The 27,406-nt window shown below is 43.5% G+C and overlaps 4 protein-coding genes across 9 annotated transcripts in view; 2 read left to right on the top strand and 2 right to left on the bottom strand.

The window, feature by feature from the left end:
• Positions 1-4,292, top strand: TMEM251 (transmembrane protein 251). Of its 4 annotated transcripts, none has more exons than XM_032112771.1 (3): positions 1-104; positions 805-914; positions 2,164-4,292. In XM_032112771.1, the coding sequence occupies exon 3, from the start codon at positions 2,180-2,182 to the stop codon at positions 2,573-2,575; it is 396 nt and encodes a 131-aa protein (XP_031968662.1). In that variant the 5' UTR covers positions 1-104; positions 805-914; positions 2,164-2,179; the 3' UTR covers positions 2,576-4,292. The 4 variants fall into 4 exon arrangements, with proteins under 4 accessions (XP_031968662.1, XP_031968663.1, XP_031968661.1 ...); XM_032112772.1 differs by lacking the exon at positions 805-914 and adding an exon at positions 477-545; XM_032112770.1 differs by lacking the exon at positions 805-914 and adding an exon at positions 613-749 and having other exon boundaries at positions 2-104.
• A 3,615-nt stretch (positions 4,293-7,907) lies between these two features.
• GON7 (GON7 subunit of KEOPS complex) lies at positions 7,908-9,492 on the bottom strand. The gene is made up of 2 exons (XM_032112775.1): positions 8,910-9,492; positions 7,908-8,815 (listed from the first exon to the last, which is right to left on the bottom strand). Exons 1-2 carry the CDS (start codon positions 9,145-9,147, stop codon positions 8,688-8,690), a joined length of 366 nt encoding a protein of 121 aa, XP_031968666.1. The 5' UTR covers positions 9,148-9,492; the 3' UTR covers positions 7,908-8,687.
• Positions 9,298-18,857, top strand: UBR7 (ubiquitin protein ligase E3 component n-recognin 7). Its single transcript, XM_032112769.1, has 11 exons — positions 9,298-9,500; positions 9,662-9,795; positions 9,940-10,000; positions 11,104-11,199; positions 12,295-12,348; positions 13,515-13,620; positions 14,687-14,871; positions 15,413-15,544; positions 15,927-16,089; positions 16,931-16,992; positions 17,755-18,857. The coding sequence occupies exons 1-11, from the start codon at positions 9,336-9,338 to the stop codon at positions 17,845-17,847; spliced, it is 1,251 nt and encodes a 416-aa protein (XP_031968660.1). The 5' UTR covers positions 9,298-9,335; the 3' UTR covers positions 17,848-18,857.
• A 2,323-nt stretch (positions 18,858-21,180) lies between these two features.
• The window catches only part of BTBD7 (BTB domain containing 7), a 56,287-nt gene continuing 50,061 nt past the window's right edge, over positions 21,181-27,406 (bottom strand). For all 3 annotated transcript variants that reach the window (XM_032112766.1, XM_032112767.1, XM_032112768.1), the window contains one exon: positions 21,181-26,120. In XM_032112766.1, the coding sequence (XP_031968657.1) occupies positions 25,305-26,120 (816 nt within the window). In that variant the 3' untranslated portion in view covers positions 21,181-25,304. The remainder of the gene's footprint in view (positions 26,121-27,406) is intronic.

Below are 27,406 nucleotides of genomic sequence, written 5' to 3'. Positions count from 1 at the left end.
GGCGGGCCCGCGGGACTCGCCGCCTCCCGGCGCCGCGGCGCGGGCTGAGGGGAGCGGGCCGCCCGCCGCCGCCCTCCCGCTCCCTCCTTCTCCGCCAGAGGAAGGTAAGGAGCTGCCGGCGCCGGGAAGGACGCGTGGTGGAGAGGCGCGTCTCTCCCAGAGCGCGAGTCCGGAGGGTGGTGTGTGCGGGCGGTCGTGGGAGGAGAGCCCCAGTGGGGTGAAGGGGTCCGAGGACCATCGCGGATCTGCCCGAAAGCTGCAAGTTGTAGTGGAGTCTGGAAACGGAGAATAACAATGAGAAGACTCTGTTACCTCAGCCTCTTTCGGTATAACCGGGAGCAAAGGCTTCTGTTCTGGCTTCTGCTCAAGGGCAGGATCAAAACCCGCTGGTGTTTACCTTCTTAATTCTACTGCTGTTTTGACAGTGTTTGTGCTTTCAGTATGTACATACCTTCTGACGTTTTATTTCTTCGAAGGCGACAACTCGTGAGCCAGCTCGGATATGCCGAACTGCTGGAAAAAACAGCCAGCGGCTTATTTAGCGGGTAAACGCAAACCTGGGGTTCACGTTTTTACCCTGTGGATTAACAGCTCTTTACACGAATGTTTCAGTTGTCCTGCTGAACGTATTGGCTCGGGGTAATAAAGGGAAACGTGCAGCTGAGTTACATAGAAGGATCAGCTGAACGAGAAGTTGCCATTACTTAAGTCTGCAGTAGATTTCTCAAGTATTTACTGTTCCTTTTCAGGTATTTACTGTTCCTTCTCAGGTATTTATTGTCCCTGTATGTTTGACTCTTTTAGCCACCATGAATGTAGGAGTCTGAGGGCCAGAACAATTTCTCCAGGGCTCCCTTGATCAGATTCTGTCATGTCAGGATTGAGGATACCCCTCAGTTATGTAAAACCAGGAAGTAAGTCTTTCAGGATTGCCAACCAAACTGGCAGATTAGTCTGGCTCGGAAAGGGTGACTGAGAATGATGTAATGATTTTGTATAATTTATGGTAAATTCTCTAATGCTTCCATGAATTGTTACTGTTTTCTATGCATAATTCATTTTTCAATAAGCATTTCTGCCTAGTATTTTAAAGGCCTGATATATTTTCTTAAAATAGCACTACATAGATGGATTTTAGCCCTCTCTAGGAAAAGGTAAGAAATGTAAAAGTCCAAAAGTCTGAAAAAGCATTTTTTTTGGAGAACCCTAATCAGGCATAGAGAAGCAGTGGTTCTCCCTGCCCCATGCAAGGGCTACTTGGATGGAAAGAGGTGATGACTTCATTTATGTGGAGGTACTCCAGCTGGAGTGTTTGTGACTGGTTTGAAGAGTGTTTCCAGTCACCTAGACCCATGCAGCCAGCTGGCAATTTGAAGCAGCTAAAATTGAGCCCAGTAGTGTCTGTGGGGCTCCAATAATTTGTGCTTTTTCTGAAGAGTGCCCAGTGGTGAGTGTCTGGTTTGTTCTGCACCGAGACATTGACCAGTGCAGGTGTGCAGTTCTGTTCCTCTGGAAGGCCTGTGGCAACTGTCCACACAGGGACAGGAGGAATACAGTTAGGTGCAAGTAACATGGTTATAGCACCTTCATGTGTGCAAGTACCTATTTTTTGTACAACCTAACCCTTGAACCTCATGTTCAAATTGAAAATATCCTTTCTGTGGTTCATAGATGGGCACTCAGCTAGAGCTTAATACAGCTGGATGTTGCTGCACTACAGACAAGCAGCGATGTTCTTGTACTGGCTGTCCAGCAGCATGTTTGTCTTGCAGATGTCAAAGAACTTTCCAAACTTTACATATTTATAGAAAATCTTACATTATCCCCACTCTATGTCTAGAGACATTGAGGGCAGATGGGGTCAGTAACTTACCCAGTTGATGACTTTTGTCTTGTTCCCTCAGTACCTGACTTTAGCCAGCAAGCCCTAAACTATGCAGAGCCATCAGTGGAGCTTCTTATGTTGTTGCTGTTAACCTGTTGCTGGCAGAGTAATGATTTTCTATGTTGTAGAGAAAACTCGGGTCTTCAGAAATAGATGTGTGTGCTGTTTTAACTAATGTGTAATGAAAAGTTATAGAAAATTAACTTAGGAAAACCAAGGTTCATCTGTCCCCTCTTTTTTCAAGCTGTACTGAATGTTTATGTCACCTTTTGTTTCAGGTGCAGAGCATGGAGAATGATGAACTTCCGCCAGAGGATGGGCTGGATTGGTGTGGGGCTGTACTTGTTAGCAAGTGCTGCGGCTTTTTATTACGTCTTTGAAATCAATGAGACTTACAACAAACTAGCACTGGAGCACATTCAGCAACACCCCAAGGAACCACAGGAAGGAACCACATGGACACACTCCTTAAAAGTACGACTGCTATCCTTGCCGTTTTGGCTGTGGACTATAATATTTTTAATACCGTATTTACAGATGTTCTTGTTCCTCTATTCCTGTACAAGAGCTGACCCCAAAACTGTTGGGTATTGCATCATTCCTATCTGCTTGGCTGTTATTTGCAATCGTCACCAAACATTTGTGAAGGCCTCTAATCAGATCAGTAGATTACAACTGATTGACACTTAGCTCAAGTTCTAGTTTCTGTTGCTGATTTGAAGCAATTGCATATGCCTGATCTAATCACAAGACTGAAGTTCTGAGTGAAGGCCGGAAAGAGCCTTTTCTTTCAAACTGGTAAGCAATGAAGAGAATGACTGTTTTCTATTTAAAACAAGCAAGTAACTACTAAGGTTTTTAATTATGGATCTATCAGGTGGCCAGAGTGGGCGAGCCCTGTGTGACACGTGATGGAAGTATTCCTCATTTTGCCTTAATGATGCAAAATTGCAACACTCCATCTGAAATGTCCTGTAGGGAAACAAGTTTCTGGTCCACAATTTTACTCCTCTGTGCAAAAAAGTGATTTCCTATGTTTTCCCTTGGAGTGAAATCAATGAAAAGATACTTCTTTTGTGGTAAATGTAAAAGGAAAAAAGAAATTGAGAAATTATATATAATTGAGTAATTATAAAAGCTGCCCTTAACACAATTCTTTGCTTTTTCTTTTTTTTTTATTATCTACATCAGTGGTGTTTTTAATGACTTTTTAAAAGCAAAGAATAAAGTCTGTGCAAACCATTAAAGGGAAAAAGTACATTTTTTCCTGTGGTAGCCTACTTGTTTTCAGTCACAACAGTCCACACTGTACTAGGTAGGCACTGAGGAGTGGCATAGGCCTGGAGCTTGGTGCTTTAAACTGTTCCTGTGACATCAAAAGCAGCCTATGCTGGCATTGGCCTGTAGTCTGCACAAAAATTCTTTTGTGTTTCCTTCTCCTATCATTTCGCCTGATAAAATTACAAGTTGCTGAAATTTATGACCATTCTGATTTCATTCCGGACATCATGCAAAACCATGTTCCAGGAGAACTTATGTATTAGGAAAAACTTTGAATTTGGGAAAGTTTACTGGTTGGGGGATGCTACAAACAGATTGTAAGATAGATAATCATGTTTCTTCCAGAAATTAAAAGAAGTAAGATACCTTCTTCTCATTCTTGTAATGAATGCGAATTTCTTCAGTCATACTGAAATTCCACTGAGATTTCTTTGCCATCGTTTCAACCTCTATTTTTCAGTGCTATTTTGGAATAGCATTTAAGTCTAACTGCTGTATTGTGTATTTTGAATAAGACTGAATCTGTTCTTTCTTTCTGTCCGTTTTTGTTTCTTCTTAGAATAACTAAATTTTTGTCTCAGCTGTGATGGAAGTAATAAATATGAAAACAGTGCAAAATACACTTCAGAAGCAGTAGGCTCAAAAGAATTATGACCTAAACTCCTCGACTATGACTTTAACTGTATGTGATTGTCCAGACCTAATAATCACAAATGCCAATCCATTTCTGACTGCTTTAAGGGAATCCTGGAGAGCGTTGTCTTTCGCTTTGGAAAGAGAACACTTTTCAGTGTTGCTGTGCTTAAGCATGGCAGTTACAACACCTTAAACTTTCTGTTTGCACTTGGAGATACTTTGAGACACTGGTTTCAATTGTCAGCGTCGGTGCTAGGACCTGAAAACAATGTAGCCTTTGCAAGAAGGTTTTGACTTCTAAGTGCAATATGAAAAGGAGGAAGCTGCCATCTTAGTGCTGGAGTAAGGGTAAATTATAAACTCTGACAAGTATTTAGTATCTTGGGGAGTCAGAGCTTTTAAGATGTGTTGTTTCTGAACTTTTAAAATCACCATGCTATTTATCTATAAAATAAAAACTTTTCAATGTTTATAAACAGTAGTCTGTTAATGCAGATATTTACCAATGGCTTTTCATTTTTGTTGGTTTTGGTTTAGTGGGGTTTTAGTGGTGGTTGGGGCCAGATAGCAGTGCTGGCCGTCAGTTGCTGCTCTCCTTCCCTTAGTGTGTGTGTGTTCAGTTCATCTTTTGTTGTCCTTTTATGCTCTGTGCCCTAATTACTTGTTTGTAGCCTGAAATTTTGGGGCTTGCTGGATGAAACTGAATCCCGTGTTGTTTCTTTACCTTTGTGTAAGAGATACCTCTGGCTGGACTGTTTTTAACTTGATGCTGTAAGTTAAACTGAGCAGCTACATTGTGTCCAGATGGAATTATTTAAAGAGCCAAAGGCATAAGAGGAAGCATCAAAAATAGAAAATGATAGGAAGAACTGCCTAATTTTCTGTTGGGCAAGCATGTGACCCTTAGCAAATTCACCAGCAGGCCTGGTGGGATGAGCCAAGCCGTCTGGATGTGGAGCACGTGCTGGGCATGGTGGGGACTTGCAAAACGGAGGCTTGTGTTTGTAGATTTTTCCATCAAGCCTTGTTTTGGATTACGGCTGTAGACAAGCATGTGCTTTGCAACTAACTACAGAAAAACACACAGTCTAATTCAAGCAAATGCTATGTGTGTAAGGATTTGAGCTTGAAGTGGAAAGCAGCAGTGGAGAGAATTAGTTTTAACTATTAACATAGTGTATACAAATACTAGACAATAGGAGTAGGAGAAGAGCAAAGTTAGCTCTGCTGGTGCTTCCAGCATTTTGGCATCAGGGGAACATCAACAGGTGAAATCTTACCCACAGTGTAAATAAAGGAAAGACTACAAAAATTAATGATTAAATGGTTTTTACTTACTGTAATAATTTTAAAAAAAGAAGTAGTGAAATAACTTCTAGGTTGATTATTCTGAAAATTTATAGGTATTGTCAAGGCTGATTATCTGAGTCACCAAAAAACTGCCTGTAACAGAAAATGACATCATCTACAAACTTTTGGGATAATTAAGCTTGAAGTTTTGCAACGTTCCGAGCTTTAATTTTCTGCCAACGAAGTGAGTAGCTGTAACACAAGGGTGGTTAATAATCATCTGTATGCTGCCTACTGTGGTTTTCTTTTTATTCATTTGTGTCACAAGATAAAGCATTGTCAGACTGCTTGAACATCACTTGAGCAGTCTCAGTGTTAGTTTCTTTAGCTGCTTGACCTTCACCTGACAGTCCCTTCCCATATGTCTGCCACATATCTGTAAGTGCTACTTAGCCTGTTCTTCACTTCCTGCCACATGGGAGCAGGTCCAGTGAAGAGCATAACATGAGGCTGCAGCCCTTCAAACTTCGACAAAAGTAAGTTGCAATAAAATGTGTTCCTTATAACATGTTTCTTCCAGCAACAAAGTAGGACTGCAAGTTTGATTTCTTTTTTAAATTAAAAATATGAAGATTGACTTATCCTTGGAACAAAGCTTTCCAGTTGGTGCAGAATACGCATTAACTCTGCTTACTTTCTCTTGTCTGGTCCATTGTTCTCTTAAAAGGATGCTCTCCTGTTAGTTTTTAAAAAATTCTCCTTTTTATGTCACAGTCTTTGATGAGAACCAGTTTTCTACAAATGACCTAATGCACAAAAGCAGTTTAATAAACTTTATCACGTAGTTACATTTTAGGAACTGACTTATCTTAGCTCTCCTTAAAGATACCCCTATGGTGCAGGTTTCTTCTGGGAAGAAAGAACATGCTACAAGCCATAAAAAGGTACTTCTGCTCAATTCAGTCCTCCTAGCCCATGCCTAGTCCAATTGGCTGGTGCATGTGCCCAGAACCACTGCTCGGGTGTTCACACTGCTGAGTGCTAACCTAGTCACCATAAATTACACCCCACGATGTCCCAACTGTCACACTACTGGGTATTTTGCAGAGAATCTGACATTCATAACAGCTTGTGTATAAATTACCTTTTAAGATGGAGTGAGTGGGAATTAAAGGGGCTGCAGTGGGTGAATGGCATTCAAATCCTTTAATAAAAATGATGACTGTGGATCTCTCTCCTGAGAGCTAGGAAAGGTCCTGCACTTTTAGACAATGCCCCAATTACTGGGCATAATGGGATTGCCTCCTCTCCCTCACAGAACTGAGAGCCTTGCCATACTCGAGATTTAAGCTGGTTTTTTTGAGTTCCTTTGTGAATTTAGCCTCAAAGTTGTTTGAACCAGCAAATTCAGTATTTCAAAACAGTAACAATAGAGTATGTCCTATAATTTCAGTCTTTGTGAAGGAGACATGCTTTGACATTTTTGTTGTTCTGTTTTGTAACTAGTAAAAGTAGTTGGTTCTCATCTAAATAGTACCAAGAATTTAGTGTCACATCAGATCTTTTAATTCCATACAAACATACCAGCATTCTCCCCTTTAGTGAGGAAATCCAGAGCCCCCTTGGGCCAGTAAAACCAAGTTCTATTAATAAGACATACAAACTGCACTAAACAGTGCAGATGTGGTGAACTGAGCTTGTTCTATGCCCACTTGAAGATTGGTTAAGTACAAAAGCACTGCATCTCTCTGAGGTGAAGAATACAACATCTTTTTTTTCCATCAAGGCATTTCCTCTGCCTAAAATTCAGGGGCCACTGTTGATTTAGGGGCTCCCCAGATGGGGTTCAGAACACAGCTGTAGGGGATTGGGAGGGTAGGGAACTACATCACACTAGTGTTTCCTGTGCCTGGTAACCTCGAAGCAACTCAGAAAAATGAGGTCTATTGAGTCAGGGCACCTTTGTCACAAGCAAACCTACAACTTGGAATTGCGTTAAGGTCCCCTGAAGCTCCAGTGCTCTTTTTAGTCACTTGAAAGTTTTTGTAGCTACAATAAAGACTAGCAAAGATTCTTTAAAGGCAGATATTTAACTGGTTTTTTTTGACTCAGTGTTCACTGGTATTTTCTGGATACTCAGGTGCAGCTTATTCCCGTGTCCAGGCTGACAGAAAAAAAGAAGTATCCCATTTCTGGAATGGTACCTGCACTTACTCCTGTGCTAAGAAAGTTAGGGCCTGTTGCTTTACACCATGACATGCCAGTGGACTAGTTTACACAGTCTATATGTAAAGGCCACAAATTCTTGCCTAATGTTAAATGTTGCTTTTCAGCCATCACACAGTTCATACTGTTTCTGGAGTGTTTTGTGTGGAGGAAAAGGGAAAACACTTCTCTCAGATGAAGGTGTACAACAAGCTTCCAAAGCTGCAGAACAAAGCTCATAGAAGATGTCATCATTTTAACACAGATCATGTGAAAGAGCTCTTCTGATACACTTATCAGACTACTATTTTGTACTAAGTGTTGCCTTTGTCATTTTGGTAAGACACTTCCTGCAATAAATCATCTACCCTAGAACACTTAAAGCATGTTATCACTTCAAGATGTTGCAGCCTGACAAGACATCAGAGTGAGTGTAATTTTCTCTCACTCTAAGCAACTAAACCTCCTTGGTCTTCGGAGTCGGTCTTTTCAGTTATGCTTCTATCCCATCTGCCAACAGAGTATCTTAAGAGTATCTGAGTACATAAATGTCAAGGATACATTTACTGGACCTCACTTCTGACTCCTCTCTGCATTTCAAACAATTTTGTCCTTATAAAAATTCATTTATTTCCACACCTTGTCCTCCATATGTAAGTCTCAAGATTTGCTCAGTTTCCATAATATATAAACAAACTTATGCCAGCAGAACACAAAGTGAAAATAAAAGCTTTGCCCACTATTCATTCAAGCAGTTGAATTCTGCTAGAGAAGACTCTTAGGCTCTATGGACTGACTATCAAGTGTTTTACACCTGTTCACAGAGGCATTCTTGATTAATAGGTGACTAAACCTTGAAGATGATAGGCAAAAATAATCTTCCACTGTAGGATTGTACAGGAATGGACACAGTCCTACACATGCTTGTTAGTTTTGATAGTTATAGTGGTCTTATATTGCTTTTTCTTCATACAAATACAAGTTGTCTTGTACTTCTAAAGATCATATTTGACAAAACAACTCTTTTCAGATTTTATTCCTTTATTTTAAAAGTGGTGTCACATGATAAAATACTGTGACTTGGAATAAGTTATTAAAAAACATACCAATCAGAAGATTTGTGAAAAAAGTTTTACACTTGTCAACTAGTTTACCAAAAAACTGTTGTCAGCATAACACTGGCACCCTGTAAGCAACACGCTCCTCGCACCCAGGCCTATCCTTTCGGTCAGGTTTCCGCATTAAAACATAACTGTCGGGATGGACATTTCGCATTTAAACAGGAGCAGCAGCGCCGCAGGAGCCGGCCCGTGCAGCGGGCCCGGGACACTTACAGTCGGTACAGCCGAACGGGACTGTCTTGGCGCAGACCCGGCCTCTAGCGCCATCCTCACGGCTGCTGCACCTTCGTCCGCTTCAGGGGAGGATCATCGCCGCTCGCTGCCGTGTCCACGTTGTTTTCGTCTTCGCCTTGATCCTCCTCGTCGTCATCGTAGTCGTCGTCATCTCCGCCATCACCTGCCAGAGTTCGGGCGGGCACGAGTGAACGGTGCGGGGCGCGGGCGGCGCCCCGGGCCCGGCGGAGCCCCCTCGGCGCGCCCCCCCCACTCACCGCGCCGCGCGCCGCCCGCCGCCGCCCGCTCCTCCTGCACCAGCGGGGCCAGCATCTCCACCACCCGCTCCTGCAGCTCGCTCAGGGCCCGCCGGAGCCCGCGCAGCTGGGCGGCCTCGCCCTCCTCCGCCACCGGGTATGGCACGCGCACCGTCCGCGTCCGCCCGTCGCGGCCCCGCAGCTCCGCCACCAGATCCTGACGCAGGCCCGGCTCCGTCCCCGCCACAGGCTCCGCCATCACCGCCCGCTGCTCACGTGCCCTCCCCTCCCGTCACGTGCCGGCCGCGCCCCCCGCCCCGCGCTGACACACCGCCCCCGGTCACGTGGGGCGCGCGCGATTCCGCTTCCGCTGTGGCGCCCCCTGGCGCCTCCTTGGCCCCGGGTTTCCCGCCTCGCTTCGCGCTCCTCGGCCTTCGCGGCCCCGCGATGGAGGCGGCGGCTCCTGAGGGCGCCGAGCCGGGGAGCGCTGGGAGCGGCGCGGAGGAACCCGTGGTGTCCCTGGCGGAGGTGCTGGCGGAGAACGAGGAGCTGGAGAAGGAAGCGCGGGCCGTGCTGGGGGGCAGCGACCACGAGCGCTGCAGTTACTCACAGGTGGGGGCGGGGCCGGGGGCCTCGGGGGCCGGGGGCGGGGCCTGGGCCGGGGGCATCGGGGCGGGGCCGGGGCGGGGCGCGGGGGCGTGGCCGGGCGGGGGCGGGGCAGCCCCCCGTTCCCCCGGCGCCCCTCATGCCGCGGCCCGTCGGTGTCTCCGCAGGGCGCGGTGAAGCGGCAGGCGCTGTACGCCTGCAGCACCTGCACGCCGCCCGGCGCCGAGCCCGCGGGGATCTGCCTGGCCTGCAGTTACGAGTGCCACGGCACCCACCGGCTCTTCGAGCTCTACACCAAGAGGTACGGGCGGGGGAGCGGGAACGGCCGTGTAGGACCCTCACAGCTCCCGTGGCTCCCGATAAACTGCTGGGAGTTGTTAAGAATACAAACCCCAGCGTGTTCGCACTTAATATAAACCCCGAAACGCTACGTTTTTCTTTCCAGGAATTTCCGCTGTGACTGTGGGAATAGCAAGTTCAAAAATCTGCAGTGCAAGTTATTCCCGGTAAGTTCAGACAGGTTTCAGACGTTCAGAGTCAAAATAACGGTCTTGGGAGGTTGGTGCCTTGCCTCAGCCAGTGCTGACTCATGCGACGCCTCCAGTCTTCCCAGCAAGTTAAAAAAGGTGGGAGTATTATGGCAGGAGATAAAACTGTTGAGGGACCAAAGGGAAATGCTGGGAGGAGAAGGAACATTTGGTCCTTGTCATCCAAGAGTGCCGCAGTTCTGCATCCATGGTCAGTGCTCTTCCAGAAGCATGTTCTGGCGTTTCTGCACTAACACATCTCATTAGTTTTAAGCTGGTTCAGAATAACCTTTTGGGCTGCAATTTTGCAGTACATTAAGAAAATTTAGGGCTGTGGTACTGTCAGAGGGACAGTTCCCTTTCCTTCTTTGTGGTGGCATTAGTGCCCTAATATTTTTTGATAGGTTGTCACCAGAGCCTACTCATGGGATGTTTTTTTATTGTATGAAGGTGCCTGTACTTTCATACTTGGTGGGCATTTTGGACTTGTCAAATAGCCGGTAATCTTCTGAGAAGCAGCAACAGGATGCTGCTTGGCTTCCTTGCAGTGGTGCTCCCCGGATAATAATGGTCCAAACATAGAAACAGACAGTGGTTTTGCGTATGCCTATTTTGTTCTGGGAGAACTGAAATGGATCCAGAACTAGTCAGCCAAGCCATGGTGCAGTGATCCCTACAGAGACACCTGTGACAAATTTAAGATGTTACCGTTTCTCATTTAAGTCAATGAAATGGATCACATGGTTGTTCCTTGTGCTTCAGTTCAGTGAAAAATCAGTTGTACAGGTTAAATGAGCTTCAGCATCTGTCCATTGAATATTTCTGACACCACAGTTGCCATTTGTTACAAAGGTGAGCAGACTGTTTTTCCTCTTTGCTTTTGAGCTTTAGCATTCCTCACATGCCCTCTGTGCTGCTCACTGTAAAGCAGAGGTGTCTGGAGAATATCTTTCTTTTTGTATATTCAGGCTGATGAAAATAATGATTGCTTTTAGGAATTAAAGGGAAACAGAAACTGTGTCTTTACTGTCTTTTGTTTTCTACTGTGTTGTCTATTGAGATATCTTCCCCTTTTCTCCTAGGAAAAGAGCAAGGTGAATTCAGGAAATAAATATAATGACAATTTCTACGGATTGTACTGTACATGTAAAAGACCTTATCCTGATCCTGAAGATGAGGTAAGAAATAGAAAATCCAGTAGTAATCATATATAGATGGTGTTTATGCTAGGTACTGTGTAAAGGGTGGTCGCTGAGCTGCTTTGCAAGGAAAATCCCACTTCAAGAAATCTTACTTTCCATATTGGTTGTCATGTGTCATATGAAGTAATTACTTTATAATTTTTTTTAATGGTAAAATATGTTTATGCCTTAAAGACAGATGATGAGAACAACTCATCATTTGGACAAAATGGTGCTGCAGTTCTCTAAAGTTGCAGAGTTCCCCTAGGGGACGGGGTTATCATCATCTTGAGAGATGTGGCTAGAGCAGAATAAACATGTTGCCCACGTTAGGAGAGTCCAGAACCTGCTTCCCCATGCCTGCAGCAATGCTTTGGCAAGGCTTCTGGGATGGGGAGAGTCTGTCCTGTCCTGTAACACTAGCTACAATCCTTGGTGGTAGCCAGAACATTTTTTTCACTCTCTGAAATACTAAAACACAGCACTTGATTTTGCATGTGCATGCTGTTGTTTGCAGCCACAGCAGTCAGGTGTTCTAAAGAACGGGGAAGGCACAAGTCTTTCAAATACAAAAACCAGCATTTTATAAACTCCCCTTTCTGAAGTTGAGAGACAACGAAACATTTCTGAAGAAATCATTCATAGTTGTTTCATAACAAAGCACTTCATACTGTACTGTATGGTGATCAGTTGATTTCAGTTCTGGCATCTTTCACAGACCTGATGACTGTGAATATCAGTATCTTTCTTCTGCCGAGCTGTCTCTTCATGCATTTCTGTTTATAGGAAGAGGGATACTAGTAGTGTAGTAACTTTTATCAGGTTTCTGTGAGAAAGTCTTGCCCTTCTGGTTTTGTAGTAAGAAATGGGATTTCCACAGCCTCAGTCATATGACAAATGACATGTGCTGCTGAACCTGAGGGAAGCAAACTGATTAACGAAGCACTAACTACTTATTAATGGCAGCTCCCTATTGAGGGGTGAAGAGGGAAATGCAATTCACTGAGCAGGATTTGCATGATACTGCAGTTTGAGACCTGTGAAAGATTCTGGAGGTTGCTATTAATGCTAATAATATGATTGTTCATCTAGATTCCAGATGAGATGATCCAATGCATAGTTTGTGAAGACTGGTTCCATGGAAGGGTAAGGAAACTATAAGTAGCAGAACTGCCATTTGCACAGGAATGAGTTGGTGTTAGTTAGGTTTGTATGGTAATTCTTACTTGGCAAGCTTGCTGTAGTTCTTAAAAGAGATTATTACATGAGTTCCAAGGTATTTGTTTTGAGTTTATGCAAAGGAGCATTGAAAGTCTAATCTTGCACTGCTGTCTACTCCAGTTCAAAAATACTGGGAAGAGTCCTACCTTTTTGAAGGTTGCCACTGCAGAATAAAGTAATAACTTTATAACTGTCTCTTATTTGGAAAACTCAAATCAGTATAGTTGGTGAGGAAAAGATTCTTACTGAGGCACATTTTATCAACTACCTGAATAGTTCTTCCTTCAAAAAAATGCTTTTTAAACTCTTAATTCCTTTAAGTAGCAAGGAACAGACTGTGCTGGTCATTCTTGATTTTGGGCTTTGGGGAAGTCCTTTGAAAGCAGCCAAGCAGTGTAGTGGGTGCCCTACTTAATGGGTAAGCATTAAGGATTCAGCCTCTTGTGCCTTGAAGGGCACAAGTGAAATTCCGTGTTTGAAGTTGCAGGATCAAAGAGTAAAAAAAAAGATGATTGGCTTCAATTATGGGTTCTTGTAGATAAACTTCTTTTATATAAGTGTATGAATGAAGAGTGTTGTGCTGCCTACTGTGAGCCTTGCAGGAATGCTTTTTCAGAAGAAAGCCACTAAGTGCTTTTAATTGCCAAAATAGTTCTCATGAATTTACGGACAGCTTTGGGACTTAATTCTTGTAATGTTCAGTATGTGATCACTATGAAGACTTTACAATCTCTTACATGTAAGGAAGGAATCATAAGAAGCAATCATAAAAAGTTAGGAGTTGAAATGTGCAGCGTACAAGAGGTATCTTCATCTGTCCTATGTTTAGAACAGTTTAGTAGAATATTGTTTAGAAATGAGATTTCTGGGTATGTTGAAGACATAAAAGGCTGTAGACAAACAGAAAATTCTTTTTTTCTCCTGGAATTTTTATCAGCTCTTTCCAGTCTTCAGTTATTCTGATAATCATTGCAAGAGTGAGCGCTTGTGCTGAAAATGTGATGGCAGCTGATGTTTTCCTTCCTCTAAATGTGGAGTCTGTTAATTGGCAGTGGATGCTTCACTACTGTGTGCTTGCTTCTTTCTGACAGCATCTTGGTGCAGTTCCCCCTGAAAGTGGAGACTTCCATGAAATGGTGTGCCAGGCCTGCATGAATCACTGCCATTTCCTATGGGCTTATGCATCACAATTAGCAGGTAAAGAAAGTTAAGAGATCTGAGCCAGTATTTTGTGAGCATGTATTTCTCATACATGGTTGGTTAATGACATAATACTGGTTTTAAGTGTTTGGAGAAATGATACTCATTAATTATATTGGACAATCACCTTCAGCAGTGGAACATGTGGGGTGGCAGTAACTTGTGTAAAAAAAAAAGGCAGTTTTCATTCTTAAATCTTAGTTCTGTGGTGCTTGCTTTTATTTATTTTATCAAAGATGTCTAGCACAAAATGGATGAAGATTTAATACTTGACTCAAAGAACTTAATTTCTAAACTGGATCAAAGAACTGAAGAGCCATCCTAAGGGAAGCAGTGAGACAAACAGTTCTTACAGAGGCTCTGAGCAGCAAAGAGTGAATGATAGAGTGACCTGAAATGAATATGCTTAATGTTAATCTGAGTAGGGCTGGGGCTGTGCTCAGGACACACATTCCCTGTGGTCACACCAGGCCTCAGCTCTGTGAACTTAAAAGAGTAGATGACTTGATTTCTGTGGAAAGAGCTGGTTTCTCATAGTCTCCTAAAAAATACTGCTTGTATCAACTGCTAATTGATCTCTTATGTTCCCAAAATTTCAGTGGTATTTTCAAAGATGGCTACCTGGAGTTCTCTTCCTTCTAATGTAAATAGTACAGAATGGGGCGTTTGTCTGTTTTTTGCTTTCCTCCTCCTAACCAGCTTTGTCACAGGGCATGTACTTAAATTGGCATAGAAACAAAAACTTGTTTTAAATAAACAAGAGATCAGCGTAGTTAATCTGCGATGGTGTTTTTGGGGTATGTTAGGAGAAAGTTAAAAACTCTTGACACAGCAAAAAAGCATGTGACAAGTTACTGAAACCGTGATAGCTGGCAAGGGGTGTCAAGAAGGACAAGCGTCTTAGTAAAGAACTCTTTCAAATTGTGATACCCTCTTCCCTCTCTTAGGGCTTAGGTTTTGGGAAGCAGAGTGTTTTAGAATAGGAAAAGCAGAGAGAACATCTGTAGCGATCTGCACCTTTTCTGGCACAGTATTTTCACTTATGGGGGTATGTATCTTCCAGTTCCTCCTTTGACCAAAGCGAACTCCCTTGAGAATGAAGGGATTGTCCTGAAGGTAGAGGAAAGTGAAGAGCAGAAGAAAGAAATAATAAAAGAAAGTGGAGTGGAACACCAAGACACAAAGGAGGAAAAGCAATCGGAACAATTTAATGAACCATCCACTAGCTCTGGGTCTGCCTGTCCTGAGGTAGAATGTGCCTTCTTTTCTGACCTGCACATCTTCACGCTGCTGATAGTTGAAGTAAAGCCCACCTTGCTCTGTACAAGCTCAGGGAAGGGGTGGTGTGTTCAATCTGTTCCCATGTTCCTCTTCAGTCACTCTTCTGACCTGCAGTCTCTGTGGAGCACAGCTTAGGCTGTGGAACAGGGCTGTCGAGAGGTGTAATGTCTGTTTGCAGATGGGCTACATCTGTCCCTTCTTGTCAGCCACCTGGCCACTACACTGAGGTGACTTCTGTTCTAATATGTGTTGTGGCTGCACTTGCATGATGGTCCAGCTCCGAGTTCTTAAATACTTATGGTTATTGCAGTAAATTTCTACAGAAATTTCCAGTGGAAATTGCTGAAACCACATCAGAATTCTCATGTGGATGGTAATATGGGTTGTTTATAAAAATAAATGTTTGAGACAAAAGAAAAATCTTGCCTAAGGAAAAGGACATACCAAAAAGAACAGGGTGTGTTTGAAGTGATGTTATAGAGTGCTGAACACTCTCATTTTAATTCAGGTAGTTACTAAGAGCGAGGAGCCAGTCTGCAAGCTGAAGGAGCTCCAAAGCAAGCCATTTGTAAAAAAAGATACTGCCACCTTTTGGCCATCGAACTGGAGGAACAAATTATGCACCTGTGAAGACTGTTTGGTATGTACGTTCTCTTCATTACCATCACACATGTGGGAGAGGCAGGGAGAAGCTCCCAGACAATCTTGAGGAGAAGCTTTAGGTAAAATCTGTGTAAATCTTCTTAACGCTGCATATAAACACTGAAACCCCCCTTCACTCCACATAAAAATTCACACTGAATCCTATGGAATTAATATAGCATGAAAGGGCTTCTAAATGTTTGTATTTTCTTTGCTGCTTAAATCCAGTATTGCTTTGGAAGTTATGAGGAGGTTCTGAAATACTGGGTACAAATTTACCTTATTATTTTTATTGTTGTTATTTGTGATACTGACTGAGGGAGAACACCTCCATTCGAGAAGTTTTGTCACATAAAAGTAAATTTGACTTTATTCTCCAGAAAATGTATTCAGATCTTGAAGTCCAGTTCCTGACAGATGAATGTGACACTGTCTTGGCTTATGAAAATAAGGGTACCAGTGACCAAGAGACAGAGAGAAGAGATCCTTTAATGGACACCCTTAACAGCATGAACAGAGTCCAACAAGTGGAACTCATCTGTGGTAAATATAACTTTGTTTTTAGAGTCTGCCTTAACACACTTTAACTGAACAGTTTTTCACAAGAGATTGATCTCAGGCCTTGCAGTGTGATGTCAAACTATTTTTGAAGTAACATGCAGACAACTGTATGACAAGTTGCACACCTCACTCAGGATTGGTCCTCTCTGGCCCATCATTACAGCTTTAATTTACAGTGAGACACTAGATGGTATGGGAACTTTCACCCTGTTTAACATCTTAGATACTGTATTGATAGTAATTTATTGTAATGTGGGTATTTAAACCTTAATTTGAACTTCTGCTGTCTGGCTGATTTATCTTACCCTGTTCTGTTGTTTGGCCATCTCCTGTTGTCTGGGGAGTGCCAGCCAGGTGTCCCCTGTAGCTCTGCTGCAGAGCATAGTGACAGGGCAGGGCTGAGGTGTTTCATACCTGGAGCTGTGCTTCTCCTTTCCAGTCAGGGCTCTGCACTCTGGTGAGGAGAGTGTCCCAATCCCGAGTTACAGGCTGGGTCTTTACACCACAACCCACACATGCTTTTGCTGGGAGCAGGGGCACTTTTAATTAATTGTACTAAATCACTCACTGATGTCTCTGTCTTTCTCTGAAATGAACCCAAACAGCCACTCACACTACATAGGTTAGTCTCATAAATTATTAGGCTTCTCATGTTTACATTATTACTACTATTATTATTATTTATAATCTAATTCAAACCTACATTTGTCTGAAGTAAACCTAGCAAATGACAAGAGAAGGTAGAACAAGTTGTGTTCTTGAGCTAGTGTTAAACTAAAACTAGGTATCTTACTGGGGTTTTTTTGTTTTCTTTGCCATCCAGAATACAATGATTTAAAGACGGAACTGACTGACTATCTCAGGAGGTTTGCAGATGAGGGAACGGTAAGGTGCAACTTCCAGAACTTGTTTGCTAGAAAATGTGTTTTAAAGAACTGTGGAGGGCTCTGTTGTAATGTTTTTTTCCTGTCTCTTGGACTTGCTGGTACTGCATTAGAAATTAGAAATCCCTGATTTCATTCAAGTTTAATTTCTTAATGACATTGTTGAGAGATAACAGGGACTTTACAGAAATCTATCTTCAAGGTACTGAGAGTAGTTCGTACATTTAAATGAAACTTCCGTTGCTCTAGATTAAATATTCAGGAAGAAAAGCTCTTCTCTGTTTTTTCTTAGATTGAATCTAAACTGCTAGAAGAATAAGGATTGATTATGATTGTCAGTCTTGTCAGTTGTTTTCCTGCAGGAATTTGCATGCTGTTATTAAGTAACACTTGGATTTTGTTGGCTGACTTGCTGTATTGCCATTTGTAGTTACATTGGAATGACCCTGAAGTGAGCTAGTGAAAATCTTGCTTTATGTTAAATTTCCTGATGGTAAAAGCAAGAGGTCAAAGTCATTAAAATACCATTGGGAGCCTTGCTCCTTGTGTCTGTTCTGCCTTTGGCGAACTTGTTTCCCTGTTTGTATTATTTACAATAGAATTCGGGCATGAATCCTCTTCTTTGGGTGCAACAGGAAAGCTGTACCAGAGAAATTTCAGGGTATTTGCTTTTCTGTGCTCTGTGTGTTATGTGTGGGGATAAAACAGGATCCCTTAATTAAGCATTTGCACCACAACTTGGGTTTCATACTGCTTCTCCTAGGTGGTTAAAAGAGAAGATATCCAGCACTTCTTTGAAGAATTTCAGTCTCGGAAAAGGCGACGGACTAACAGGATGCAGTACTACTGTAGTTAGACTGAAAGGGTTTGGGTTTGAAAGGACAACTGGGAAAACAATGTCCACTGGCAAACAGAAAAGGCATCTTCAGTTTTTGGCTTCTCATCAAAATCCAGCTGTCTGAGAAACATCATTTTGTCTTATACTTCCTTTATTTGTAGCACCTAAAACATGTTCTTAACAAATCCTTACACTGCAGTTAGAGGGATTTCAGTACCGATCGACTTTGCATTCCCGTGAAAGCCGGCCTTGTCTCCAGGGGAGGAGGGCTGTTGCCACAGCTGTGTCCTGCTGCTTCTCTGTAGCCTCTTCCCTGGTTACTGCCAGGGCCTGGCGCCGTGGCTGTGCTAAACCCGCCCGGGCTCCGCCCTGCCCTGGCCTCGGCCAGCGTTCCCGGCTTTCCTGCTTGAGTGGTTCTGTCTCCTCCCTCCCTTTGGGCTGTAGGGATTCTGGTGAGGGCTCCCAGCACCGAGGAGGTGCCTGTCCCTGCCCGAGGGCTCGTGGCTCCTCAGCGGCTGGAGCGGCCTGGCTGTGGCTGAACCCAGCACTGCTGCCTGCCCGCTCCCACTGGGGAAGCGCTCCCTGGGCTGCTCACAAATGGGAAAGCAGAGCTTAGGCTTGATGCAACAGAGTGTTCTAGCTGGTTTTACACATTAAAAAGCTTATTTCTAGTATGGGACAGGGATGGTTTACATGGAAAAAAATTGTCATGTGATCTTAGTTCACTCATTAGAACATAAACGAGAGCTAGGAGGAGTTACTAAATTACGAACTAAGCATGGGGGGGTTTGTTATATGCTTTGATTTTAAAAACTAGCCTACAGCAAATTCTTCTACTTTATAAATGTTGCTGAAAACACTGCAGCATCCTGGTATTTTGCTACAGTATGGAATGTTCTTTTTATAACCACTGTGATAATCATGGAACAGGAGATGTTTCACTGACTTTTAAGACTACACTTAGCGGCAGTTAAGAATAAAGATTTTTAAAGTTTGGAGCCTAATGTAGTTAGACCCCAAAACATACATTAAAGTTCTAGTTTTTGAGGATTTCTGTATCATGGGGTACTACTCTGCTTCCGTGTTAATGGTTTTTGAAAAGCAAAGGTAGGCCTTTATCATTCTCACTATTAACTGTTTCTGACCACTTTATTTACAAACAGTAGTTTAGCATAGATGCTCAGCTCAGCAGTTTCATAGAACATAGAATATGCTGAGTTGGAAGGGACCCATCAGGATCATCGAATCCAACTCCTGGCCCTGGGCAGGACACTCCAAGGGTCACAACATGTGCCTGAAAGCATTGTCCAAACACCTCTTGAACTCAGGCAGGCTTGGAGCTGTGACCACCTCCCTGGGGACCCTGTTCCAGTGCCCAGCCACCCTCTGGGTGAAAAACCTTTCCCTGAGCTCCAACCTAAACCTCCTCTGACTCAGTTTCATACCTTTGCTCAAGTCCTGGCACTGGTCTTGAGACTGAAGAGATCAGTGCCTGCCCCTCCTCTTCCCCTCACAGGAAGTTGTAACTGCACTGAGGTCTCCACTCAGTCTCCTCTTGTCCAGGCTGAACTGACCAAGTGACCTCAGCTGCTCCTCATATACGGCTTCCCCTCAAGGCCCTTCAGTGTCCTCCTGGCCCTCCTTTGGATACTCTCCAACAGCTTTGTATTTTTTTATATTGTGGCACCCAAAGCTGCCCCCAGCACTCGAGGTGAGGCTGCCCCAGAGCAGAGCAGAGTGGGACAATCCCCTCCCTTGCCTGGCTGGCGATGCTGTGCCTGATGCCCCCCAGGACACGCTTGGCCCTCCTGGCTGCCAGGGCACTGCTGACTCATGCTCAACTTGCAGGTCCCTTTCCTAGTTTCTTTTAAATTTAACTCTGGGTCTTGTACATGCTCTTTTTTTGGTAGCAACTGTTACAGGAGTTGTAACTGCACATCTAACTGCAATATAAAAAAGTTAAAAGAACTGTTCACTGTGTACTGTCTTGTTTTCTCTCAGTGCTGCTGTACTGTTCTGTTTCCATCCATGATCCAGGCAGACACAGGGACCCCAGTGATGACGTGTTAGCCAAGCCACCAAGGTACATATATAGTGGGGGCCCAGTCAAGCCCAGGATTCCTAGATCTTTGTTTCTCCCTGATGCAGGTGTGAAACAAGGGATTGCAGCCTGCTGTTAGAGCAGGATGGGGTCATGTTTCCCCGGTATTGCAGTTTCTGTAATTCACTGAAGGGGTTGGGGAGAGGATACCAAAGGCAATTGCGTCTTCTGCAGGAAATAAAAAAGCAGGGAAAGGCCCCAGTGCACACAGAAATGCTTTATGGCCCAGCACAAGCCTTGCTGTGCTTGAGAAAATACAGCAGTGATGGAAGAGTGAGGAGTTCAAATGTGGAATTCCTGTAGCTCCAGTTGCACAGCACAGGGCCAGCACTGACCATGAGCACTGTCCATTCTTGGCATCAGCCTGTACTGAAGCAGGGTTCACCCCAAGGGATGCGGCCCCAACAGTCCCCCTTTCCAATGCCTAAAGCCTCCTTTAGCAGACACGTGGCATGCTCTCCTCTGAGGTTAGCAGGCTCAGAAGCACTGTTGCAGAGTGACAGAAAGCCTGTAACAAAAAATGTTAAAATTGTCTAATTTAGGAAGCTCCTAGAACTCATCTTCCTGGGTGTGGGAGGAAAGGTGACATGTAGGACCACACAGTTCTCCCTCTCCTCACCCACCTGCGCTCTGTGCCAGGATGTAACTCGCAGTATTTTGCTCTCGTACATCAAAGCGAGACCAGGCGAGTGGCCAGATGACACTTCTGAACTGAAGCAGTGAGGCACTTCTGTGAAAGAGATGTACTGAACAGTCAGCTGGAATAGTCAGCAGGAAAACTGCAACCCCGGAATGCTGGTACTGAACACATCTGTCCAGCTGCTCTGATGAGAAAATGAATAGGGACCCAGGGCTGCCCCTCGCAGCCCCGGCTCTGAGCAGCCCTGTTGCCTTTCACAGGGCATTGTCTCAGGCAATTAGGCTCTAGCCAGAACTCACAGAACTACTTTACTGAAATGCTTTTCATTTTTAATAACTGCCTGATCAGAGTGACTAATTTCCAGTCCCTCCTTTACACTGGTTTATATCATGGCTTTGGTGTTCACACAGCATTACTGTGCGCCGTTTTTCCCCAGCAGGAACAAACCTTGTCAGTTTGAGGAGTCTTTGCACTTGGACGGTGCCTTTCTGTTTGTATGGCTGGGCTCCTTTCCCCGGCCCCAGTCACTGCAGTCTGGAGTGAGCAGGGCAGGGTCACGGGTGTAGCCAGGCAGCAGCAGCTCAGGGGAAGCAGCCACACAACAACCACGTTCTATACAAGCCATTTATTTGAAATGCCAACTATATGTAGGATAAAGTCAGTGTTACATGCTTCTCAGCAACAGTAGAAAAATAGAACCAGTGAAAACCTTTTTACAACTGTAATGGTACTCAAAAGAGAAATGTATTGTTTTACAATGCATCACACAAGACTAGAATTCAAGTTTGGAGGTACCTAAATAAAAATACTATCTTTTTTTTAAAAAACACTATGTACAATTGAAGCGTAAACAAGTTTTACAAAGTACTGGTTATGCAGGTTGTAGAAAAAACACTTGCATAGGACATGAAGTCAGTTTAAGAAAGTTTTCTGAGCCTTTAGCATTGAAGGCACTTGACTTTATACCAGTAACAACACAAGGACAAGAAACAAATCCATAACACTGCCAAGGGCAGGGCTGCCTTCTGGCAGTACAGTTAATTACAGAAACCCCAAATGCGGTTTTACAAGTTTTCCTCTAAGCTGTTCCCTGCATCCAGCAGGGCTCAGCACTTCTACCATAGAAGCATAGAATTCTTAGAAGAACAGTGCCTCAAACAGCATTAGTGTTCTTTCAAAAAAACCCCCAGAAAAACAACCAAACCAAAAACCCAAATGGAACACCCAACCCCCCTAGCCCCCCCGCCCCAAACCCAAACCAAAGAAAGCCCTAAGACATACATTTGGGACATTCCGGGACCAAAACCCAAGCTTACAAGTACAGGTGGCCACAGCCTTAGTTTTCGTAAGTGAAAATCCTTAAGAACAGGAAAAATACAACAAGAAACTGCCAATCAACACAGCAGTTACTAATACACAACTACAATAATTCTGTGGAACAACAAAACGTTTCAAAGGAAGAATGTGTTTCAGGAATTAAGTTATTCATCCATATATTAAGGAAAAGAGGAGTTGGGTTTGGGGAAAGGAGAATAAGACCTTTTTGCATGTTGCTCACTAAATCCAAGTCTGAGCTCTTTTAATAAGAACAAGGAGCATGAGTCTCCCCCATTCAAGAAAACAATGTTTATACCTCTATCCTCAAGCAAAATAGTCAATAATCTGTAATCTCCATCAAATTTATAGAAGGTAAAGGTGTCAATTTCCAGCCTAATCAGAAAGTGCTTAATGTAAACAAGGAGCTTCTGCACCAAAGTTTCAGTAGACAGAGAACAAGGAGTAGCAGGTAGCACAGGTACGTGTGTTGTGCGAGTGAGATGTAGGATGAACACTGGCTTCTGAATAATGCTGCCATGAAAAATGGTCTCACCCCTCCCTCTGCACATCCTAAGTAGGGAATCTTGTTCTGGAGTACAAAAATACAGTTCCAGTAATTCAAGAAATCCTTATTTTCCACTTCAGACCAGTTGCCCTTAGCTGCCATCTTCTTCCCAATTCAAAATATACAAGTGAAAACACAGATTGTCTGCATGGCCTGATTGTCTTTGTGGCCTCAGAAGGACTTGTCTTTCATTCTGCATCTACTTTTATTCCTTCTTTTTTTAATACTGCTCAGTTCCTGAGACTTCAGAAGCAATTTTGTATTCTAAGACGCAGATGTGTCCTCCCCCGAGGCATTTCTCACCAGCTTATTCCAAAGCAAAGCATTTCATGATTTTCCTCAAACCACAAGCCCAAAACTTCTCATCTTCATCAGCCACAACCCCCCTAAATTTCAAGCTTTAAAGTTCTAGTTGTAGATCTCGGTCTCACCTCTGTTCAGGTACACAGTGCCACACCAAACTATGATAACTAAAATAGTTTTCCTGAAGTACGTCTATCAGTTTTAGGTAAAGATATTGAGAATAATCAGTCTTCTGAGGACAGCTGTAATTTCTTAGCAATTAAGCTGCCAACACACACATGATCCAAGTCCAGGGAGTTTCAGGGTTCTTGTGTGTGTGATTAAAGTTACTGGTTCTAGTGAGCTGGTCTGATGCTTGTAAGGATGAGACCCTCATGTGCGGTTGGAGCTACGCAGTCAGACAGCACCGTGCTCAGATCTTCAGAAGAAACCCAATGAGCCTCAGCCCCTTACTCTGCAGCAGCACCATCCCCCCACTGACACCTTCTTGCATTTAAAAATGTTCAACACCACAGTCCCATGGAAATCCCACAGATGGGTGATGAAGCCAGGACCACCCAGTGCCTTGACTGTGGGCAAAAAACAAGATTAAAAAAGCTGACAGAGGGGAAAAAAACCCCAAACCTCCCCCCACCCACAAGACACAGCACCTGCACAGTTTAGCTAAGTTTCTGCTCCAATCCTACACCATGCTTTCCATGGCTGCATCTCAAAAGCAGCACCTGCACAGCTACCATGGAAGCAGGTCTATAGATGTGTCTGCAGGAGACACAGGGTTTACTGGTTTAAAGACCCATATCTTCATTTGTCTAGAAGCTATTTGGTAGTTTGGAAATGCAGTATTCAGTATATTTCAGTAGCACTGTGTTGTTACCGGGCCCTGCATACTTTAATGAAACACATTAGGTAAGAATCTGCCATCAACTAAAACCACAAGTAAAGTTGCAGCAAGAATTCTGTTAAACAGTATTAAGCACTTTGAGCTGCAGGAAACAATTCAACCTAACCTTAAAGCAGTCCTTAGGTCACACCTGGGACTATAGTTTTCTGCTATAGGGAAACTCATTATAGAAACTGCATTTAACCTCCCCAAACAGGACCTTACCAGCAAGCACTACTCTGCAGTGGCATCAGACCCCTATCCTGAATGCAATGAATTTCTTGTTAAAACTGCACAGTGAGTATTAAGGATGCACCTCATAATTGTAACCGTTCCCCTGGTGCTCTGCTGAACCCCACTCCAGGGCAGGAGCCAGCCCGGAGCAGCATCCTCCCCTCCTCACATCCTGTTAACAGGGGAATCTCACTTCTGTGCTTTCAAAAAGCAAAGCCAGGCAATGGAGGTGGAATTTAAGAGCGCCAAAGCTTCACACGTGTGGTGATGCTCAAGCAGTGACTCTTCCCTTGGATTTCGCTCACGGAACAGCTGCACCTGTGGAGCCAGCGCCACGTGAGGCCAGGTAAGGAACACTGAGCGAGTCACTGAGGCTGGAGCCCTTTGTAGCCACAGGCAGGAGAAAGCAAGGCCATGGGCTGGCACCGCCGGGGAGGGGACCCTCCCACGTGTTCAGGCAACAGCAAAGGTTCTATGCTTCGTCTTCCTGACGCTCCACGAGTTAGCAGGAATCCGCTCATCTGGTCTTCGCTTACCCACGGATGAGCAGCTGGAAGAACAAGTAATCACTGTAATTCCTAACAGCATTTCTAGATTTATTTCTGAATGGGCAAATCAACAAGTCTAGTCTGTCTAGTATGTGCTTCCAGGTGATCATGAAGTCCTCCATGGTCACAGCCAAAGCAGAACTAAACAGACTCAAACTGTCATATTCCAGTGAATTTCACAGGAATTTGGATTCCTAAATATCCTTCTGAAGTCTTAAAATCCCAAATATAATTCTTGAAGTGGGTTTGCTATCTATATAAAGAAAAGACCAGCTGCCAGAACATTTCAAACAAAATATTAGACTGGATTCTTGCCATAGTCGTAAAAATCAGGAAGATTTCAATCTAAACAAACAAAAAAAATCTAACTAAAAATGTAGGTTTTTTGATGTGCTGTTCTTTGGAATTCCTATAATTAAAAAATAAACGTGTTGTTATTATCTCATAAGAAAATACATTTCATAATGTGCAACCCAATGCACATAAGGAATCAGCATGTGAAAGGGTAAATGCAAAAGTATGAAAATACAGTCCTTTAAATGTGACATTAAAGTTTAACATATTAGTACAAAACTAATACACTAAAATAGATGTACAGGTGCAAAAGGCTACAAGGTTGTAGAAAAAAGGTACCAGTTTCTGTTTTTTCTAAAAGGCTTAATTAAATCTGCTCCAAAAAAAATTGCAACAAAATAAAACCAGAAGCAGCATTAAAACCAAACTGATAACATGCTGTCTCTAATAAAGCAATGTATGTACAAAAGAAGTGAGCAAAGCTGAATTTTTCTGCTGGCATGAAAGAATTTCTCTGACAGAAGTCAGGCCAAAAGTTGCAAGGAATGGGATGTTTACAACTCTTAGGCACAGAGAAATAGTGGAGGTTGCTTTCATAGGGCAGATTTTTTGTACAGGAAGTCTGGTTTGTTTGGAGACCTCCTTCCTCTGCTTACGCCATCTTCCCTTTCCAAATCTGCGTTCCTCTGTGCTCCATGTTCCAATGGCTCATCATCTGCCAGTCTCCTACTGGGTCTCTCTTCTGGCATGTCAGAGTTGTAGGCAGAGAGTGAAGGTCTGTTGGAGGTTAGCCCATAGGTTAAATCCGTTTCCATTTTTGTTCTTCCCCTGACGTGAACAGGGCCACTGCCAGCATTTTCCTGGGTAGCCAGGGCCAAGTCCAGTCGCTGGGGAGGTTGTTCTAAGACATCGAGGTGTATTGGCTCATTCTTTTGCCTGTGTTGATGCCCATCTTGTGAGAGCAGGTATTCCCTCCTAGAATCCTCTTGCTTTTTAGGAGATATCTGGGAAGGTAGATAGGCTGACTTTAAGCCACTTGGTGATGCCTTATTGTGGCTGTACAAATCTGGGCCAAAATAAATGCCTTGTGAAGGCGAAGGACTGTGCCTGTTGGGTGCTGGAGTAGAGGGCCTGCATGCAGCATTAGAGAAGTCATAGAAGTCAGGATACTCCTGGGGGTTTTCTCGAGCATCTATTTTTTGCTCTGTTGCATGTTTTTTCCGAGAAGTAGGCATGTGTCTGTTCTGAATACATGAAATGTGCTGGGGTGGGCCGGGCCCTACCTCTGTAACCGCCTGGCTTAGCTCCGTGTCCACCGTGAGCTCTGGTAATCTTCTGTCTTTCAAAGACATTGCTGACACACCCATGGCGATGTCTGGCATCAGTTCATTTAGCAAGGGCTGAGTGCACTGGAAAAGAGAAGAAATTGGTCCATGGAAACAAAGACAAAAGCTAAACACAAACTGTATTTAGGATGGTTTTTGTAACTCAAAATGGCATTTACTTAATCTACTTTTGTCTTGCCAACTTCAGCCTGCAAGTTTCCTGCACTGTTTAAAGAACACATCTATCCACCAACCTTCACCTTCCTGCTTCTTTACTTCATGAAGCTGTTGTGTCACAAATACAGCTCCTCTTAAATTCATCTTGCCTTCAACGTGCAGTAAAGGACACTGTACTGCTGAACTTCTTAAAGGCAGGCCTGCTTTCAGCCACTTACGATTTTCAAACTAAACAAGAGCCCAACAAATGGTTTGTCAAGCACACAGTTCCAGTGCAGAGAAGCCATGACACACACGTGCCATCACTGTAGACACAACCCTTCTGCCTGCATTCCCCGTTTCAAAGTAAGTAAACTCCAGACAGCCACGTGTGTCCAGGACAGCCTCAGGGCTTGGGGGAGCATCAGTTACAGGGCTGACTAGATCCAGAGAGTACGTGGAAGCTGTTGCATGGCATTCTTCTCCACCTACCCCATGCTTGCCTCGGTGCAGAATTGCTCATATTACAGCCTTCCAGACAGAAGAGTGAGAATTTCTACTCACATTTATCATTTTTCATGAAAGCAACTTTAGTAATCATTGATTAACAGTAACTCACAAATTGCAGAAAGAATACAGAACAAAAGTATCACCTATATTAAGCCTATGCTCCTCCTTGCATTATTTATAGACATATTCTAGCAGAAATATTTCTGAGATGAAAAAGGTTACTATACAGTTTCCTTAGGGAAGTCTGTTGATCAAAGGAGAGTGACATGCTACAAACCCCACTTTTGAACAAACAATGGCACACATTTCTAATGTTTTTTACGTATTTCATATTTTACTCTAAAACAGAAAAAGAAGTGCAATATATTTAAGACAGTTGCTAATGGGAAGAAAATAAAATCCATTTTTCCAATCAGAACTCGATGCTCAAATCTGCATCTAATGTGCCACAACTATGCACTGACAGTTTTTTCACTGCAGAAATAAATTACCCAATTCTTCATTTTGCACTTCCTGTACTTCACAAAGCTATGTCTTTACTGAGTATCTTATATTTCATTGTTTTTATTGCATCATATTGTAGTTCAGCAACTATAATGACTACTTTTGAATGCTGTAACAAACCCCTTTGTATCAGCAATTACCAATTTCTGCTTGCCAATTCCTTTTCAAGTATTTCTCAGCTGTAAAGCTTTCACACTCTT

This window comes from Corvus moneduloides, chromosome 6 (assembly GCF_009650955.1).
Source record: "Corvus moneduloides isolate bCorMon1 chromosome 6, bCorMon1.pri, whole genome shotgun sequence".
NCBI lineage: Eukaryota > Metazoa > Chordata > Aves > Passeriformes > Corvidae > Corvus > Corvus moneduloides.
This window is presented reverse-complemented; position numbering and strand designations above follow the sequence as displayed.